Below are 18,557 nucleotides of genomic sequence, written 5' to 3'. Positions count from 1 at the left end.
CTGATGACTATTTTGAAAGTGATTACTAACTATTAACAAGAGCAGGTGGGTACCATTGATGTTTGATCTTGTTAGACTGACCTGCTTCTTCAAGGGAAGTGCAGCCTTAATCCAGGGAAGGTGTCCACACCTCATGGACCCCCCCCCCATGAAGCCACCCTCCTGCCTGGATTCACATCCAGGCACTGGTCTTCTTTTCCTGATTCTGATGGTGTGGAGGGGTAAAGCTGGTGTCATCAGCATTGGGTGCCACCTCAGTCCAAATTCCCTGATTTGGCATCATCTCAAAATGGCTTCATATAAGTAGCATGGGGAACAATAACTGCTCTGCTAGCCATATGACAGAAAGCCACTGACTACATAAAATAATTGCTAGAGGATGCAGGTGGTGGAGAAATAAGTTTCCCTTATCATTGCTTCCACAATAATACACTGTTACCCATGTTCAGTCAGACTCAGCTTTGTACCACTGCGTTCCCGTAGTCACCCTTCCTCCTTCATCACATACACGTCTCCGAGTACTTCATGGTGTTGGCAAGGATACCCAGGAACAATTGCATTGAAGGCCTACACATCTCACGATTCCCACAGTAAGAGAACGGCCTCAACAGGAGTGCCAGCTGTATCGGCTAGAAAATTCTTCAGAGCATTCAGGAAACAACCTGATTCTATAATTCTCCAGGGCAAACTATCTCAATGGTTCTCCTCCTCTGCAGAGGCAGAGAGGCGCATCCAGCCCAGACCTCACCAGGGAATCATTTGTCCATGACCGTGTGCTCAAATCAGCTTTGTTGCAAAAATCAGGTCACGTTCTGCCATATTGGGACAGCCCTGTGGTTCTCATGGAGGCCATTAAGTCCTGAGCCAGAGCACTGAGGCCACCTTGAGATGAATGTAGAATTCTCCCAACAGATTAAAAATGGTCTATACAGGCCATGGCTCTCATCCACTGAAATTCTAAGGAATATACTAAATCTAAATTAGATCTATTCTAGATATGAGTTTTCTCTTCTGATGTGTGTGCAGAAGAGTGGCTAGGACTTATGAGTGTTTTACAGCCTATATTTCCATACTTTGCTGCATATTTTGTGATTTTAAATCTCTGCTGTTCTCTCACGGCAGAGTGAGAATTTCCATAATTCTTCTTCTTTTCTAGGTTGGCAATGGTCCTTCCCCACCCATTCAGCCTCCAGCTGTTCCAAAGCCTGTCCAATCCACCATTCCTGTTCCAGGCAGAGGGAAAATAGCAAAATTCCTCAATCCAGAAGAGATGACATCAAGGGATTATTACTTTGATTCATATGCCCACTTTGGAATTCATGAGGTAATCCCTTAAAAAAACACTACCGTATTGGCTCGAATATAAGCCGCACCCGCAAATAAGCCGCACCTTTAAAATTCAAGGCTTATTTGTAGGTGCGACCCACCTCCTGGCACTACCGCCTCCCAGCACTACTCCCCCCATAGCCGGCAGCGGGGTAGGCTTGGCAGCAGCGGGCTGGCTGTGCACTGCTGTCCCGCACTCCCAGGCTGCTCTGGGGGGGGGGGGAGAAACCATGCCACTTTTATGTAGAATCATAGAATCATAGAATCATAGAGTTGGAATAGACCACAAGGGCCATCGAGTCCAACCCCCTGCCAAGCAGGAAGCACCATCAGAGCACTCCTGACATATGGTTGTCAAGCCTCTGCTTAAAGACCTCCAAAGGAGACTCCACCACACTCCTTGGCAGCAAATTCCACTGTCGAACAGCTCTTACTGTCAGGAAGTTCTTCCTAATGTTTAGGTGGAATCTTCTTTCTTGTAGTTTGGATCCATTGCTCCGTGTCCGCTTCTCTGGAGCAGCAGAAAACAACCTTTCTCCCTCCTCTATGTGACATCCTTTTATATATTTGAACGTGGCTATCATATCACCCCTTAACCTCCTCTTCTCCAGGCTAAACATGCCCAGCTCCCTTAGCCGTTCCTCATAAGGCATCGTTTCCAGGCCTTTGACCATTTTGGTTGCCCTCCTCTGGACACGTTCCAGTTTGTCAGTGTCCTTCTTGAACTGTGGTGCCCAGAACTGGACACAGTACTCCAGGTGAGGTCTGACCAGAGCAGAATACAGTGGCACTATTACTTCCCTTGATCTAGATGCTATACTCCTATTGATGCAGCCCAGAATTGCATTGGCTTTTTTAGCTGCCGCGTCACACTGTTGGCTCATGTCACGTTTGTGGTCAACCAAGACTCCTAGATCCTTTTCACATGTACTGCTCTCAAGCCAGGTGTCACCCATCTTGTATTTGTGCCTCTCTAGCTCAGTCCACCTAGCTCAGTCTTGTCTACACAGACTGCCAGTTGCTCCTCAGGAACTCATGTAGTTATATGTAATAAATATTACAGTGATCAAAATCAAGAAGGGTCAAGGACTTATATAAAAAAATGGAATTCCCAAGGTCTAGTTGTACCTCAGTCCCTCATACATGAATTTGTATGTGTGTATAATGCTTTGATTAATAATAATAATAATAATAATAATAATAATAATAATAATAATAATAATTTAATAATAATAATTTAATAATAATTTATTTATACCCCGCCCATCTGGGCGGCTTCCAACAAAATATTAAAATACAGTAATCCATCAAACATTAAAAGCTTCCCGAAACAGGGCTGCCTTCAGATGTCTTCTAAAAGTCTGGTAGTTGTTGTTCTCTTTGACATCTGGTGGGAGGGTGTTACACAGGGTGGGCGCCACTACCGAGAAGGCCCTCTGCCTGGTTCCCTGTAACTTGTAAAATTTGGTGGAGATTTCAGGCAGCATCACCTTTGATGTAGTGGCTGAGAGATGTAGCCTGCAGGCCACCAGCTCACCATCACCAATAGTCAGTTTAAAACGTGACACACATTTGAAGCAGGTCCTGAGGCGCAGGGAAGTAGTTGAGCAGGTGGAACTCACCCTGCCTTATCTTGAAAATGTATTAGCCACCAGCTCCACCCTCTAACCAACTGAACTATCTACAGCGGCACTGTTAGCTGCTTTAACTATATAGCTAAAATGGCTGCAAACTTTGCTCAGAAACTTCCACTTGCCTAATTCCATGTTAGATCAAACAATAGATAGTACGGATAATTGAACAGCGATTTTACTGATGTTGTTCATGTTACTGTGGAACGTGAGCAAGGGATGGACTAAACGACCTCCAAGATATAGCTGCAAAATCCACGAATCTGTGCAAAGTTCCAAGTGTTTTCTCCCCAAAGTTGAGAACATTTTTCCTAGCTAAAACATATGATGATTTTTAAAAATGGAACACAAGTAAATCGTGTATTTTCAAGTAAACATATGGTGCCTTTTTCTAACACAGGAAATGTTGAAGGATGAGGTGCGCACATTAACGTACAGGAACTCCATGTATCATAATAAACATGTTTTTAAGGATAAGATTGTATTGGATGTTGGAAGTGGCACAGGGATCCTTTCTATGTTTGCAGCAAAGGCAGGAGCCAAGAAAGTTTATGGGGTAAGAAGAGCATTTTCTGAAAAATCCCGTCACATTTGCATGTATATTTTTGCAGCTTTGTAGCAGCGTTGCCAACTTTTGATTTTAAAAATTTAGATGCCCACAGTGAAGTTCAATGGACTCCGACTAGTCAGGATATGGAGCCAGGCAAAATGTTCTGGCAATCAATCAAAATGTCTGGCTTTTATATTACAAATTCTAGCAATTGGCCAAAAAATCAGCCAGGTCAGTTCCCCTCCCCCAACCAAGTTGGCAACCCTACTTAGAAAGGATCTGCACTAGATATTCTTTCCATCTTGGTGTCATTCTCATCCATTTCTTTTCTTGCTACATGTCACTTAGTGCAATCTTTTGTGTGTTTTCTGCAAGTCCCACAATTTGCAACAGGGCCTACGGACAAGGAAATGTGCATAGGATTGTACCTACAGATAATTCCTTTGGCTCTTTTCAGCCACATGGTGTGTCCTAATATCTGTGAGGTTGGAGTCAGACATTTGTTTAGTGGTAAACAAGGTGACTCAAGTTGAATAAGTTCCCCTCACAATTTCTAACATGGCAGCTGCATATTGAGATTGTGACTCTGCACTTCCTGGTTCAGATTCCTTTGAAATATTTTCTGGAAATTGATGAGTATTAGATCTGCCAGTGTTAAGTTGTGGGCGAACATATCAGACGACACAGCGATTCTTCAAACAGCCCTTCTTTATTCAGAGGCCAGAACAGAACTGAACTGAAGGGCTCAGTCAGCCTGCTTATATAGAGCTCCAGTACCACGTTACTGTAACAACTTTCTAAAACTATCCAATCATTGAACGTCACTTTCGATCCTTCATTTGCATAACTATCTACAGTATCCCCCTGCTGGCCCAGGGTGAGAACTTCAGTACATAACAGCCAGTCAGGCTGGAAGGGGGTGGGTTAGAAAAATATTTCACTGTGGAAAAGGGTGTCAGTAACTCTAGAGTGATTTCTTGGGGAAGGTTCTAACCCCTCATCAGAACTTTCTGACAGCCAGTCACTCTTCCCCCACACTTGGCGCTTTATTTCTTTGGCTCTCTTCCAGACTAAGCTGAGCCAGAAGCAGCTTACAACAACATCCAGGTACAGTAATATCAAAATACAAAGCATTTTGTAATTCCTCCTGTCACTAACATACACTGCCATAGCACTAATTTAAAAGAAGTTCACATAATAAAAAACAAACAAAAAGGGATAAATATACAATTATCTATGTTATGAAAATACAGTAATAGTATATAAGTGTGTTGGAAGCCGCCCAGAGTGGTGGCGCAACCCAGCCAGGTGGGTGAGGTATACATAATAAAATTATTAATGGTAGAATAGCGGTATAGTAATATTATCAATAATAGTAATAAGCAATCAATAATATGACAATAACTAAGTAGTAAGTAAATTTTTATTTATACCCCGCCCTCGCTGTCCAAGACCGGGCTCAGGGCGGCTAACATCAAATGTCAAATACATTAAAACACAATCAAACAATTGATTAAAATACAGTTTAAAAATTAGAATCAGGATTAAATTAAATGACTTCCCATGAAATTACAACCATAGGGGACGGGAACCTCAAGTATTCATCAGGGCCAGCTATCCATGTTGGTCCCACATGACCCGATAAAAGAGGTAACTTACAGGGTTCCATAGAGGGGGGTCAAACTGCGCCCGAACTGAAGGCCAGGCGGAACAGCTCCGTCTGTGGAGGGATGTCAAGTCCTGCAGGGCCATGGTCTCCTGTGATAGAGTGTTCCACCAGGCTGGGGCCAAAGCCGAAAAGGCCTTGGTCCTGGTTGAGTTCAACCTCCTTGAGGCCCGGGACCTCCAAGATATTATTAATTGTGGACCGTGAGGTCCTCCGTGGGGAATACCAGGAGAGGTGGTCCCATATTACTGGGGTCCTGGGCTTTAAAGATTAAAACCAGCACCTTAAACCTGACCCTGTACTCCACCAGGAGCCAGTGCAGCTGGTATAGCACTGGATGAATGTGGTCCCACGGCAAGGACCCCATAAGGAGCCTCGCCGCGGCATTCTGCACCCGCTGGAATTTCTGGATCAGCTTCAAGGGCAGCCCCGCGTAGAGCGAGTTACAGTAATCGGGCCTGGAGGTGACCGTAGCATGGATCACTGTGGCTAGATGAGGGCGAGAAAGGTAAGGGACCCACAGCTTAGCATGGCGAAGGTGGAAAAATACCGCCTTTGCTGTAGCTGCAACCTGCGCCTCCATAGAGAGGGAGGCGTCAAAGGTTACACCCAAACTCCTGACAAAAGTTTTCTCAAACTAAATACCTGTCACACATTACTCAAATACAGTGTCACACTTGGGTTTTCCATTAAAAATCCACTTGGTAAAGAGACAGTGAGCATGCTAACTCCCTCAGACTGATTTAGAAACAATGCTACAGTGCTGTCCAGAAGTATTAGAAAGGGGGCCAGGTTCCAGGAAAAATGGCCTTGGCAAGCCCCCCCCTCCCGTCACTGAGCTCCATGAGTTTTGACTATATACGCGTTTGGCCTTGGGTACGATCCCCGGAATGTAACCCCCATGCAAGTTGCAGGCTTACTGTAAGGATATTTTAGCTGGTCACCAACTTCCTGCAATGTGGAAACAAGGAGCCCACCTATGTTGAATCAGACTGACCTATTTCTTTGTTAAATCAAGGCTATAAAAGATTTATGGCTAATAGATTTAAAACATTTATTGGCAGCAATATAAAGGGACAGAGCATAGGGCTTGCCGATCGGAAGTTGGCAGTTCGAATCCCCGTGACAGAGTGAGCTCCCGTTGCTCGGTCCCTGCTCCTGCCAACCTAGCAGTTCGAAACCACGTCAAAGTGCAAGTAGATAAATAGGTACCACTCTGGCGGGAAGGTAAACGGCGTTTCCGTGCGCTGCTCTGGTTCGCCAGAAGCGGCTTAGTCATGCTGGCCACATGACCCGGAAGCTGTACGCCGGCTCCCTCAGCCAATAAAGCGAGATGAGCGCCGCAACCCCAGAGTCAGCCACGACTGGACCTAATGGTCAGGGGTCCCTTTACCTTTACCTTTATATAAAGGCAGCGACTGATTTGTGAGGGGTTATGTTCCAGACTCCCACACTCGTTGGTGGGGCCTGTGTAAGCTGCCCTCTTTTTGACTTTTTGGGTCGCTTCCAGGGTTGGTATGATGCATCCTTGCAGTGTTGCACACATATTGGACAAACCTAAAGTGATCACTGGCTGTACGCTTCGACCAATCTGGTTTTGTTCCAGGTCCAATAATTACTGATCCAATAAGAAAATGATTAAACATTCTTCATTTTAGTAGAGAAAGGGAATATCATCACCTTTAGTAAGTGTCTCACTTGATTTTTTTTAAGTATTTGAATGTGTAGATCCAAATTATCTAATGGAAGTAGTTTAAAAAATTGGATTTGTAAAAAAAAAACTTGTAAAAACTTCTGGAAGGCATATATGATAGAAGACAGGCTGCAATTCGAATAAATAATTCAGATTCTCCAAAATGTGCTCTTAGTTGTGGAATGCAACAGACTGCTCTCTGTTGCCTCTGTTATTTGTCTTAATTTTAGAACCATTAGCAATTAAATTACACAATGGCCTCTCTGGTACGGGAGTGGTTATAAATGGAAGTGGTTTTTATAAATGGAAAAGAACAAAATTTAGGCCTCTATGCACATAATATAATTTTATGCACCTCTGACCCTATTACAGCAGGCAACATATTATGTACGGAATTGGAGCAGTTCTCCAGGGTCTCCAGATTGCAAGTTAATTTTCAGAAATCAGAGGTAATGTCTTTTCATACACCACTCCATATACACTTAAAACAATGTTGAAGAGTCCAATAGCTAGGAAAAGTTTTAGATCGCTGGGGGTACAAATGACCTATAATTTGAATGTTAGTATAATTATAGCACTGTTTGAAAAAACATATGTACAGATACATTGGAATAAAATGAGACTCTCCATTACAGAGAGACTGGCCACATCCAAAATTATGATTGCACCTTAATTGCTCTTTTTCTTTCAAACGCTGCAAGGTTGAATACCAATAGCTCATCTGAACAATCAGCAGAATTGGACCAACCACATTTCTAAAAATCTTTATTGCCCAGCTGGGGCATTCCAAACTTAAGTAACTAAGTAGCTATTATGAAGCAATCCAACTTAATCAAATGGAATTGAGGTCATCCAGTAAGAGAACCCAATTGTCAACACTGAAGGATATAGAAATTGGATGGTGTTCAAACAGGGGTATTAGCATTAATGAAAAATACATTTTGATAGTTGAGTTGGCTTGCTAAGCCTTATACTCTTATGTCATTTAGAATATGGGGGAAATGGGCAAAGGTTTTAGCCCCAGTACTGTCACTGTCACTTTAAGTTCAGTACAGCATCTTCCTTTATCTCAAAATAAAAATAGATAATAAAATGTGATTGTATGTGTAATGTGTATGGGTTGCTCGTGCGTAAGTTGCCGCCTCTCCAGGCTTTGTTGCCTTGCTAAACCTTTCAGTCTGGGCAGCCCTTCACTTCGTGGCTGCCTCAGTCGCTAGCAGAATCCGTCCGTGGGCGTTTCTTAAATCTTTTCCAACCTAAAAGTTGTTTTGACACCCAGTCTCCTCCTACTCTCTCTGCGCGGAAGTCTACTGCGCAGGGTGGGCGTGGGTAGCGGAGGACCCGTGCTCTCCCTGCTGGTGTCCGGTGAAGAGTCCTGGAGCCCTCTCGCCGATTCCCCCATCAGCCCCTCTATATCCCTGGTGTTGCGCTGATTTGCTTCCCCATCTGCGGAGCTGCCTCTCTCCCTGCTGGGCCCTTCTCCAGCATCATTTGAGAGCCTTCCCTCCGCCTCTAGCTCCGATGTCAGTTCCCTGACAGTATGGAAAGAAGACCAGTTATATTATTTGAAAGGTTTTTATAGCAAGGGACAACCTCTTACAGCAGCAGAGATTACGTTTAGAAAATAATCAGATTTTATGGTTGTTAGGATATCAGTTTCCTACACATATACAAATTTAAAAGGATTAATTAAAAAGGAAGCTATGAGGAAACTAACAGAATTTGAAAAGATAAGAGGAAGCATAATGACTAAGGGATTAATTTCCCTTCTATACAAAACCTTGATTGAGAACCAGTTTTGAGAACAAAATCTAAAAAACTGGTGAGAACTAAATTGGGATATAAATATTGATAAGGATAAATGCAACTATCTGTGAACAAAAGCACCATATACATCTCTGTCAGCAACTACTAGTAAATGTTCACTAAAAATTGTGCATGGATGGTGTTTCTTATGTAAAGTCCAATGGAGAGGATACGAAATTATAGTACATATGAACACATGTGATGAGAATGTCCACAAATAGGGAAAAAATTGAATTGTCTTTTAAGAGCTATCTCAGATTACAGCTCAGACAATCCCAATAACCCCAGCATTAGCCTTGCTTAATTTATATACTTCAGATATGCACCAATTAAGAAGTAAGGAATTAATTACCGTATTTTTCACCCTATAGGACGCACTTTTTCCCCTCCAAAAATGAAGGGGAAATGTGTGTGCGTCCTATGGGGCGAATGCAGGCTTCAGGAAGCTCTCCGCAAGCCTTGGGAGCCCACGGGAGTTCCCGCCGGGCTCCCTAGGCTTGCAGATAGCAGCCTGTTCTGGGGGCTGGGGTCGGGGGAAGCTCGGGCTTCCCCCGCCCCAGCCCCGCGCCTGGGGGAAAATATTTTTTTTCTCCCCCCCCCAAAAAAACTAGGTGCGCCCTATGGGCCGGTGCTTCCTATAGGGCGAAAAATACGGTACACATTTATTAACAGCAACCAGAATGGTAATAGCCAGAACTTGGAAAACATTGCCATTACTGACTATAGTTCATTGGTATAATATATTCTGGCAACAGACATAATGGAAAAGTTGTCACAAGAACTGAACATGGCAAGGGCACAGAAAAATAAAATAATGTTTACACTCTATGGTATGATTTTATTAACTATACAAATGAAATACTACATGGATGACAAATACCTAAAACATATACTGTATTATGGCATGGATAAGCAGGCAATATTCTTTAGTTCCAATTTGATTTATTGAATAATCCATTGATTTTTTTTGTAACCACCTCATTATTATGTTTTGTATTCTCCCTCCTAGTGATTCATTTTTTTTTGTTAGTTTTGTCATGTTATGTTGTACAAAGAAATTACAATACAGTGGTACCTTGGTTTAAGAACAGTCCTGTTTACGAACAATTCGGTTTACGAACTCCGCAGAACCGGAGGTAGTGTCCCGGTTTGCGAACTTTACCTCGGTCTAACCAAGCGGTGGAAGGGCACCAGCAGTGGGAGGCCTCATTAGGGAAAGTGCGCCTCGGTTTAAGAACGGTTTCGATTTAAGAACCTACTTCCAGAACAGATTAAATTCGTAAACCAAGGTACCACTGTAATCGTTTTGTGAATGCTTTGTTACTGATTTTGCAACAGAAAATTAATTAAAATAATACAAAGAGAAAAATGAAAGAAGCATATTGTAATGGGTTTAGGGGTTGCTCGTGCGTAAGTTGCCGCCACTCCTGGCTAGGTTACCTGGTTGAACCCTTTCTGACTGAACAGCCTCCAGCATCGTGACTGTCTCAGTCGCTGGCAGAATCCGTCAGTGGGCGTTTCATAAACTTTTTCCAGCACAAAAGTTCCTTGACGCCTAGTCTCCGCCTAGACTCCCTGCGCGGAAGCCTTCTGCGCAGGGAGGGTGTGGGCAGCGGAGGACCCATACTCTCTCCGCTGGTCTCCGGCGAGGAGTCTTGGAGCCTCCTCTCCAATTCCCCCATCTGCCCCCCTTCTCTACTGGTGTTACACTGATTTCCTTCCCCAGCGGACGGGCTGCCTCTCTCCCTACTGGGACCCTTGCCAGCATCCCTCTGGAGCCTTCCCTCCACCTCTAGCTCCGATGGCAGTTCCCTGACACATATCACATTATTTACTAAAGCACAGTTGGTCTAGGTTTGCACTACAGACTAAAAGACTCTAACAGATTCCTCACTTCGCTAACCAGTCGGCAATTGCCGGAAGTCATGTAGGAAGTCATGATACGAAACCAAGTTATCATTTTGGGGGTCTCAAAGGGTTGAACTGGGGTTCTTAAAGGGACGAAATGGGAAATCATTACTTCCGTGGCCCCAGATCTGGAAGGAAGGTGGCTCACTATTTTGTCCTAAATGGGAGAAAAGAAAATGGAGACTATGCCTCAATGAGCATATATACACTAAAAACTTAAATTTGTATTTCCCGCTTCTTTTAGATACATATTTTCATATTATGTTTTTTCTCTCTCCGTACAGTTTCTGGCATGATTCAAATAAAATGCCTCTCATTGGTTCTGCAATACGTAATGCAAAGCACTTTCTCTTTCTCTCCTGCATCCTTTAGATTGAATGTTCCAGTATATCTGACTACTCAGAAAAAATTGTCAAGGCAAATCACTTGGACCACAGTAAGACATATTTAAGGAAATTAGTGGTGCCTAGTGTTTCTGATGTATTTACATACCCATGTTTGCATTTTGGTTTATGGATTTATTGCGATTAATTTTTTAAACATACACACACACACACACACACACACACACACACACACACACCTTTCTAGATTACAGTCCTTCTATAAATATTCACTAAAAAGAACCAGAGTATTCACACATATGAAAACATCTAAGAAAAAAGTAGAGTCCTGTTGGACCAGACTAATAATTCATCTAGTCCCATGGTTGGGAATCTCTCGTTTATTTGGCCCAGGAGACTCCAAACCATGCCCACCTGTCATCAGGTGTGAGCATCATACACAGGAGGACAAGTAAAAACATACCACTGAATTCAAAAGGAAGAATTGGGAGTGTGCCCTCAGTGTGTGCCTGGTGCTTCCTTTGCAGCCGTGGGCCTAAAGTCAAATCCTCCAACAGCACCAGGTGTTTCATAGGTAGGTGATGTTGGTGAAATTTGGAAACACGGGTGAAATTGCACTAACAGCTTGGTCTTAGTCTGGAACTTACCATTGCTCTCCCAGGCCTTTGGCTAATGTAACAATATATAGCCTTTTTAATGGGGGGGGGGTATTGTTTTTGTTTGTTACTATGTTAGGTGTTTTTTGTTTTTCTTTTTGTAAACCATTCCTTATGTATTTTATTACATTTTATATATTTATATGTTGTTCTAAGATCTGGGTATGATTTTCATGAATACCAGATCATAAATTACCAAAATAAACTGATAAAACTTTGTTCAATAAAAAGTAAACCTCAGGCACTTTCCAGATCTTAAGGGTATTTGTTGGCCACAAGACTCAGCTCATATCTGTATCTGTCACTTTGGAAAGCAGCACAAGCTGCTCTGAGTTCCTCTGCTGAGTTCAAGTTGTGCTTTGTGTCTAAAGCTGTTTTGCTGGAAAGTAAGTTGCACCATTCACCATTATGGAGAAGGGGAAAAAATTGCTCTGATGTTGTCTGTCCTGACAGAATTTGCAGTTGCAGAAGGCCCTGTAGAGTAGCTGCGAGGTAACAGGCAGAGTTTGGGGGCCGGATGCCTTGATTTGTTTAGAAAAAGGAAACCTTTTTTCATTTTATATGAAATATGTTCTTTTTTGCTCCTTACAGTAATCACAATATTTAAGGGTAAAGTAGAAGAAGTTGAATTGCCTGTGGACAAAGTAGACATCATCGTCAGTGAGTGGATGGGTTACTCACTTCTCTATGAGTCCATGCTTAACACTGTCATCTTCGCTCGAGACAAGTGGCTGGTAGGTGCTTTGTAGGTGCACTTGTTGCTGGAATGAATGGCCATTAATTTGCCAGTCATTGTCCTCCCCCCATCAATACCCCGTTAGCTTGTTGGAATGGGAGTCATTCTGAGACTCTCTAAAAGATCTGCAAAGAGGGTGAAATAAACAGAGAAATAGATCTGATTGATTTTTAGAATCAAAGATTCATTTTGGAGTGACACCCTGCAGTTCTCTAGAAGTACAGTACCGTATTTTTCGCTCTATAACACGCACCCGACCATAACACGCACGTAGTTTTTAGAGGAGGAAAATCTGTAGGCATGCCACCCGTAGGCATTCCCTCCATAACACGCACAGACATTTCCCCTTACTTTTTAGGAGGAAAAAAGTGAGTGTTATGGTGCAAAAAATACGGTAATTCATGTAACAACCCCGTGACTTAGTAACATGAAGGATTTCAAAGAAAGCAAAGGTGGGTGTTTTGTAGGAGCAGTTCAGAAATATGACGTCTTTGTCAAGTGACTAGATTATAAGATCTATTTCCCCATAATTCATCAACAGAAACCTGGGGGGCTTATGTTTCCAGACCGGGCTGCATTGTATGTGGTAGCAATTGAAGACAGGCAGTACAAAGACTTCAAAATCCACTGTAAGTATGTAGATATTACAATTCTTCTATGCATTTCATACAAGCTGTTTGTTAGCTGATATTGCTGTGTAGAGGATTATTGTATTCCTCCATCAAGTGCAGCCTGTATGCAAGTCCAAGGAGGTCAAGGCCTAACACACACAATTGGACAAGGGCCAAGCATCCCTATGGTTGGCCAAACAACTTCAAGAGACTTGCATCACGCTCTGTCTGAATGTGAGCAACTTTGTCCTAAAAGTGCCTTGTAACCTTGCCACAGCAGATTCCTGAGGTCTCCAGACTCAAAATTCTGCTTTTGGCTTCCATTTTCAAAAAGCTTTGCTATTACATTTCTCCTCATGTTTAATCAAAATCTTCTTTTTAGAAACTTCCAACCTTTAGTCCTGCTGTCTGGAGCAAAAGAACATCTGCATCATCTACTGTGTGACAGCCCTTAAAATATTTGAAAACAGCATTTATCCCTTAATCTTCTCTTCCCTAGGCTAAACTTGCACGAATTGAAAATGTTTCCCTTTTATTTGTACTGACCTTTGACCTTCTCCATTTGTTTTGACAGGGTGGGAGAATGTATATGGCTTTGATATGACCTGTATCAGGGATGTTGCCATGAAGGAACCCTTGGTGGACATTGTAGACCCAAAGCAGGTGGTGACCAATGCCTGTTTAATAAAGGTTTGGCGTTTCTAAAAGTATAAATTTAAAATAGTGTTACTTTAAAAAGATTTCTGTGACTTCAGAGATCTAGTACTTTGGTCTTTGTCCTTTCGCTCTGACTTTTCATGCTGCTAATCAGCTTCAAATGTTGATCCTTCTATATAAAGGACACACAACGGTGTTCCATTGTACTATGGCACAGGCCATAATGCTGGTGGCTTCAGTCCCCTCTGGTCAAAAGTTGCAGCTAGTAAATGCCACTAACTAATGGAAAGGATAATTACTATGCATGATCTAGTCCAGGAAAAATGGGTTAAGGGGAAGTTGTAAATGTGCATCCGCCCTTGGTGGTGGAGAGGGGCAGTGGCTGCCTCACGACAGCTTGCCATTTCTGAATGTCTATAGCCAGCTTCCCCTTCATTCTGGTGAGCCTTTGGCTTACTGGGGAGCTTAATATTAATGTATATAAAGTCTTAAGAAATGTTGCTATATTAGAGATGCTCATAATTGAATCCTTTGTACGTGTGAAGAATTTTTATGTATCTGAATTACTGTAGCTGTATGTTAATTGAAACCAGTTTGTAGTGATGATATATTTTAGTCTGTTACCAACAGTAATTTATTTTAGCATGTTTTTTCTTTTCTTTTGTAGAGATTTGTAATTAATAGCATTGCAAAAGCATCAGTGAGAAATTTGTGGGTTTTACAGTTATGGCGAAACATCCACGTGCTGTCTCTGTCATCCCACCCACTTGGGAACATCAGGGGTCAGGATGTGGTGTACCCAAAAACACCACACTGTGATGTACACACAGTTCTTGTCTATGTACCTAGCTCCCAAGAGGGAACTCTTGTGTTGGAGAACTGTGGAGAAAGAGCAGTTTACACAAGAGCACAAAAGGGGGGACTTTGCAAGCAATTTGCCTCTTGATCACTCCTAAGAACTTGCTCACATTGCTAAAACTCAAAAGTCTTTTTATTTAGCATGTACTCTGCCTCAATACTCAGGCACAAAGAGCCAACAGCAACTTTCACTTCACTACACCAAGTCTTGAAGGAGCATCTCCACCCCCATCGTTCTACCACTGAGGTCCAGTTCCAAGAGCCTTCTGGTAGTTCTCTCACTGCAAGAAGTGAAGTTACAGGGAACCAGGCAGAGGGCCTTCTCGGCAGTGGCACCCGCCCTGTGGAACGCCCTCCCACCAGATGTCAAAGAGAAGAACAACTACCAGACTTTTAGAAGACATCTGAAGGCAGCCCTGTTTAGGGAAGCTTTTAATGTTTGATGCATTACTGTATTTTAATATTGTGTTTAATATTGGAAGCCGCCCAGAGTGGCTAGGGAAACCCAGCCAGATGGGCGGGGTATAAATAAATTATTATTATTTGTCAAAGGCTGCCTCAGGTCTCAGCTCACAAAAGACCAACGCCAAGCTCTTCTTATATACAAGGATGTTTATTGCAGTTCATTATTGGTTCCACAACCGAGGCGCGCAGCCCCGAGTCTCTAACGTCAGACATTTGAAGTCCCCTCTGAATCGGTCCCGCCCCTGCACCAACTTAAGAGGCTTGTGCTAGACCACCTCTTCCTGTCTTTCCTTTTCCGCAGGGTCTTTCTGCCCCCCTGGGTTCCTTCCCTCCTGCTCTCTCCTGAAGCGGATTCCTGAGATGCCTGTTCCCCCCTCCTTCGTGCTTTGGGGCTAGGCTCCTCCTCCGGGCTTTCTCCATTTCCGCGCGCCTCCACATTTGAACTTGGCGCGCGCTCGCTACCCCTGACCTTCCTTTTGACACTTACACTACTCCCTGTACTACTCTCCGCCTCTTCCGCCAGGACGTTAGCCCCAGATCTCCTTCCCCTGTCTCCTTCCTGCTCCGCTCCGTGTGTCACACTGGGAACCCCCCTCTCTTCCCTTCGTTCCTGCTGGGAAGCCGGCCCCGATCTCCCACTCCCGCTCGGGGTTTCCCTGCTGCTTCCCTGCTCCTGGCAGGTCCCCCCTGTGACCCCCCTTGTCCTGACTAGGGGCGCCCCCTCCTGAGAATCCTCCGATTCACTTGAGAGACTCATGGAAGATCTCAAGTCATTGTCATCCTCTTCCTCACTGTCCTGGGATTCTTCCTCGTCGCTCTCCGTCTCCTCCCTCACCTGTGCCTCTGTCTCTGAACCCCTGACATCATTATTATTATTATTATTATTATTATTATTATTATTATTATTATTGAATGCCAGGGCACAGCAACCTACACTAGTAAGCATGGGAAGAGAAGAACACTTGCTGTAATGGATCATTGCTACAACTGTCCTCCCACCTGAATGCCATATGGGAATACTGTGTCTTTGCTCAATATTCTTCCTCCACAACAGTGGGATGAAACTCATCCCATTAGCTGCAACAAAGAACCTACCCCACTCTGTTTCTTGACTTGCCATTTGTGTGGGTTCTGTGACAAAATTGTCACACTCGCTTTCTGTAGATTTTTTGGGATTCTTCTCAGAAGTGTGTGTGAATACACACGAGTGCTGGACACAAACACCTGTGGGGGGTTCAGACACATGCTTTGCAACAGTCCTGGTGGAGAAATACAGGCCGCAAAGGTGGCTTGAGGCATGTGTTGTTAACCTGGAATGTGTTGTTTGTAACATGTGGACAGCCTTGCCACTTGAAGAGTGCGTAATGAGTTTTTTGTGTGTTCCCCTCCTCCTTTCTTTACCTCAGTATGATTAGATAAGTATGCAATATTAACAGGCTAGCCCAAAATTTCTTTTGAAAATTAAAAGGTGTTCATTGTGGGTGTTACTTTCCTCTGTCTGCTCTGCTTCTTTGCAGCGAGTTCAAAGGGGTTTTGCAAACAATTGCCTGTTGTACCACTCCCTGCTGGAGGGTTCCCAGGAAGGGGAAGTTATAGACCAGGCTCCTCCAACCTCGGCCCTCCAGATGTTTTGAGACTATAATTCCTATCGTCCCTGCTCCTGCTAGCTAGGGATCATGGGAGTTGTAGGCCAAAAACATCTGGCGGGCCGAGGTTGAGGAAGCCTGTTATAGACCTTTTGTAAGCAGTGGACCTAATCGAGGTACCGTTGCAGCAACCCAGGGCGGCAGAGGAAGTTTTGGCAACATTAGTTTGGACAGAGAAGGTGCCACTTCCCACATAGGTTCCAGTCGAGGACTCACATCAGGGCAGATGCAAGAGGTTGTGTTTGCACGAGGGGTTTGGGCAAGGAATGCAAGGTTAACTTCACGAGAGGTATAACAGGCCAGATACAGGAGATCATTCTAGTTAGACAAGCAGACTTGCTTACCTAGGTAATATAAACTGCCTAACCCTGGTATTTTATATTGATGTTTTCTATGGCTTCTCTCTTCTCCTTCTGCAACCCCCAACAATATAGGAAGTGGATATTTATACAGTGAAGACTGAGGACCTGGTGTTTACCTCTGCCTTTTGCCTCCAAATTCAGCGCAATGACTACATTCACGCCTTGGTTACTTACTTTAATATAGAATTTACAAAGTGCCACAAGAAAATAGGGTTTTCTACAGGTAAGTTCTTTCTTTGGCTTCAGGGTGTGGGTTCTGTCTCCAGTTACAGACATCAGGGTCAGAAACGTGATAACACTGAGTGGGGTTTTAAGGGATAAAGTCTTGAGTTTAGAAAATGATCACATTAGTAACACATTTTAAAACACAATAAAAGGAAAGGATTATTGTGGTGTGCTTCTTGATTATTTTTGTAGGGAAGATCAGGGCAATTAACAATATTTTAATAACATTAAGTGACATTAATGGCATAGGAGTTAAATAACATTAGCTAAAAGACAAACTATTATGTAAAGAAATTTACAAATGTTACATTGTTCACCATGGAATCACCCGACAATAATGCCAGTGTGAAGATACTTTGTTAAATCATCTCCATTTCATTGGTGTAAATATAAACAATATTAGATTGGTGGGGAATTTCTTGCATATAATCTGTCTCCTTTTCTAGCACCAGATGCCCCTTACACCCACTGGAAGCAAACTGTCTTCTACCTGGAGGACTACCTAACTGTAAGAAGGGGTGAAGAACTCTACGGAAGTATATCCATAAAGCCAAATGAAAAAAATGTGGTAAGTTGGGTTCACATAACTGAATTTAGATGATCAGTTTAGGAACCTATGGGTGTCTGGGACAGGTATTTCTGAAACATTTGTTCATGGACATTTGTCGAAAAGTACCTGAAACTGCCTCAGGATGCAATCATTTTTGATTGTCTGATTTGACTTTTGACACTTCAGTAGATCATATTTAAAAAATGGATCTGATTTTTTTCAACATCCAATCAGGTTTCAAGATCTGTCAGTTGTTCTGGTTAACCAAAAACCACCATGTTACAAAGCTATTATTTCACAGTGGAATCCTTCTCCAAAAGCAGGCCCCATTAAGTTCAGTGGAGAACGTAGAAGTATTGGAATAATTGCCCTACCTCAACTCTGATCACATGGCCACCTCTTCCTCCTGCAATGGCTGCTGGCAGCTGCACCCTCTCCCTTCAGATCCATTCCAACAGAAAAAGAGGGGGGAAGAAAAGAATTGGCAGATGTCAACACAGATACATGCGAGGTCAGAATGGCAGAATGCAGAATTATGGAGCTGCCTTTCCCTGCCTTGCCACTCCTGCCACCACCATGCCTGTTGCTGCTTCTCTGCCCGCCCTGCCGCTTCCGCAATTTTGGGGAGGTGAGATCTTGCACACAATCTTGCGTGGCTTCAGCCCAAATCATCACTGCTACCAGTGGTGCGTCTGTGCCTGCAGAGCTCTTGCCTTGGGGCTTCTGCTGCCTAAGGCAGCTGCCTCAGTATGCCTAATGGCCGAGCTGGCCCTAATTATGGAGAAATGCTCTTTGTGCTCCTTACTTCCAGAAGCAAAATACCTTCTGAGTTACCAGGGTAGAGGCTTCTCCATGATGCCCCCCACC

General features: G+C 43.4%; 1 protein-coding gene across 5 annotated transcripts in view; it reads left to right on the top strand.

Moving 5' to 3' along the window:
• PRMT8 (protein arginine methyltransferase 8) overlaps positions 1-18,557 on the top strand; it is a 30,919-nt gene that overhangs the window by 3,355 nt on the left and 9,007 nt on the right. For 4 of the 5 annotated variants that reach the window (XM_081207850.1, XM_081207849.1, XM_081207847.1 and 1 more), the window contains exons 2-9: positions 1,157-1,324; positions 3,358-3,513; positions 10,953-11,016; positions 12,172-12,314; positions 12,858-12,945; positions 13,502-13,617; positions 16,988-17,138; positions 17,587-17,708. In XM_081207850.1, the coding sequence (XP_081063976.1) occupies positions 1,157-1,324; positions 3,358-3,513; positions 10,953-11,016; positions 12,172-12,314; positions 12,858-12,945; positions 13,502-13,617; positions 16,988-17,138; positions 17,587-17,708 (1,008 nt within the window). Of the gene's footprint in view, positions 1-1,156; positions 1,325-3,357; positions 3,514-6,959; positions 7,316-10,952; positions 11,017-12,171; positions 12,315-12,857; positions 12,946-13,501; positions 13,618-16,987; positions 17,139-17,586; positions 17,709-18,557 lie in introns of those variants that run through there. The other variant, XM_081207851.1, reaches the window with a different exon arrangement.

This window comes from Podarcis bocagei (assembly GCF_964188305.1).
Source record: "Podarcis bocagei genome assembly, chromosome: 9".
NCBI lineage: Eukaryota > Metazoa > Chordata > Lepidosauria > Squamata > Lacertidae > Podarcis > Podarcis bocagei.
This window is presented reverse-complemented; position numbering and strand designations above follow the sequence as displayed.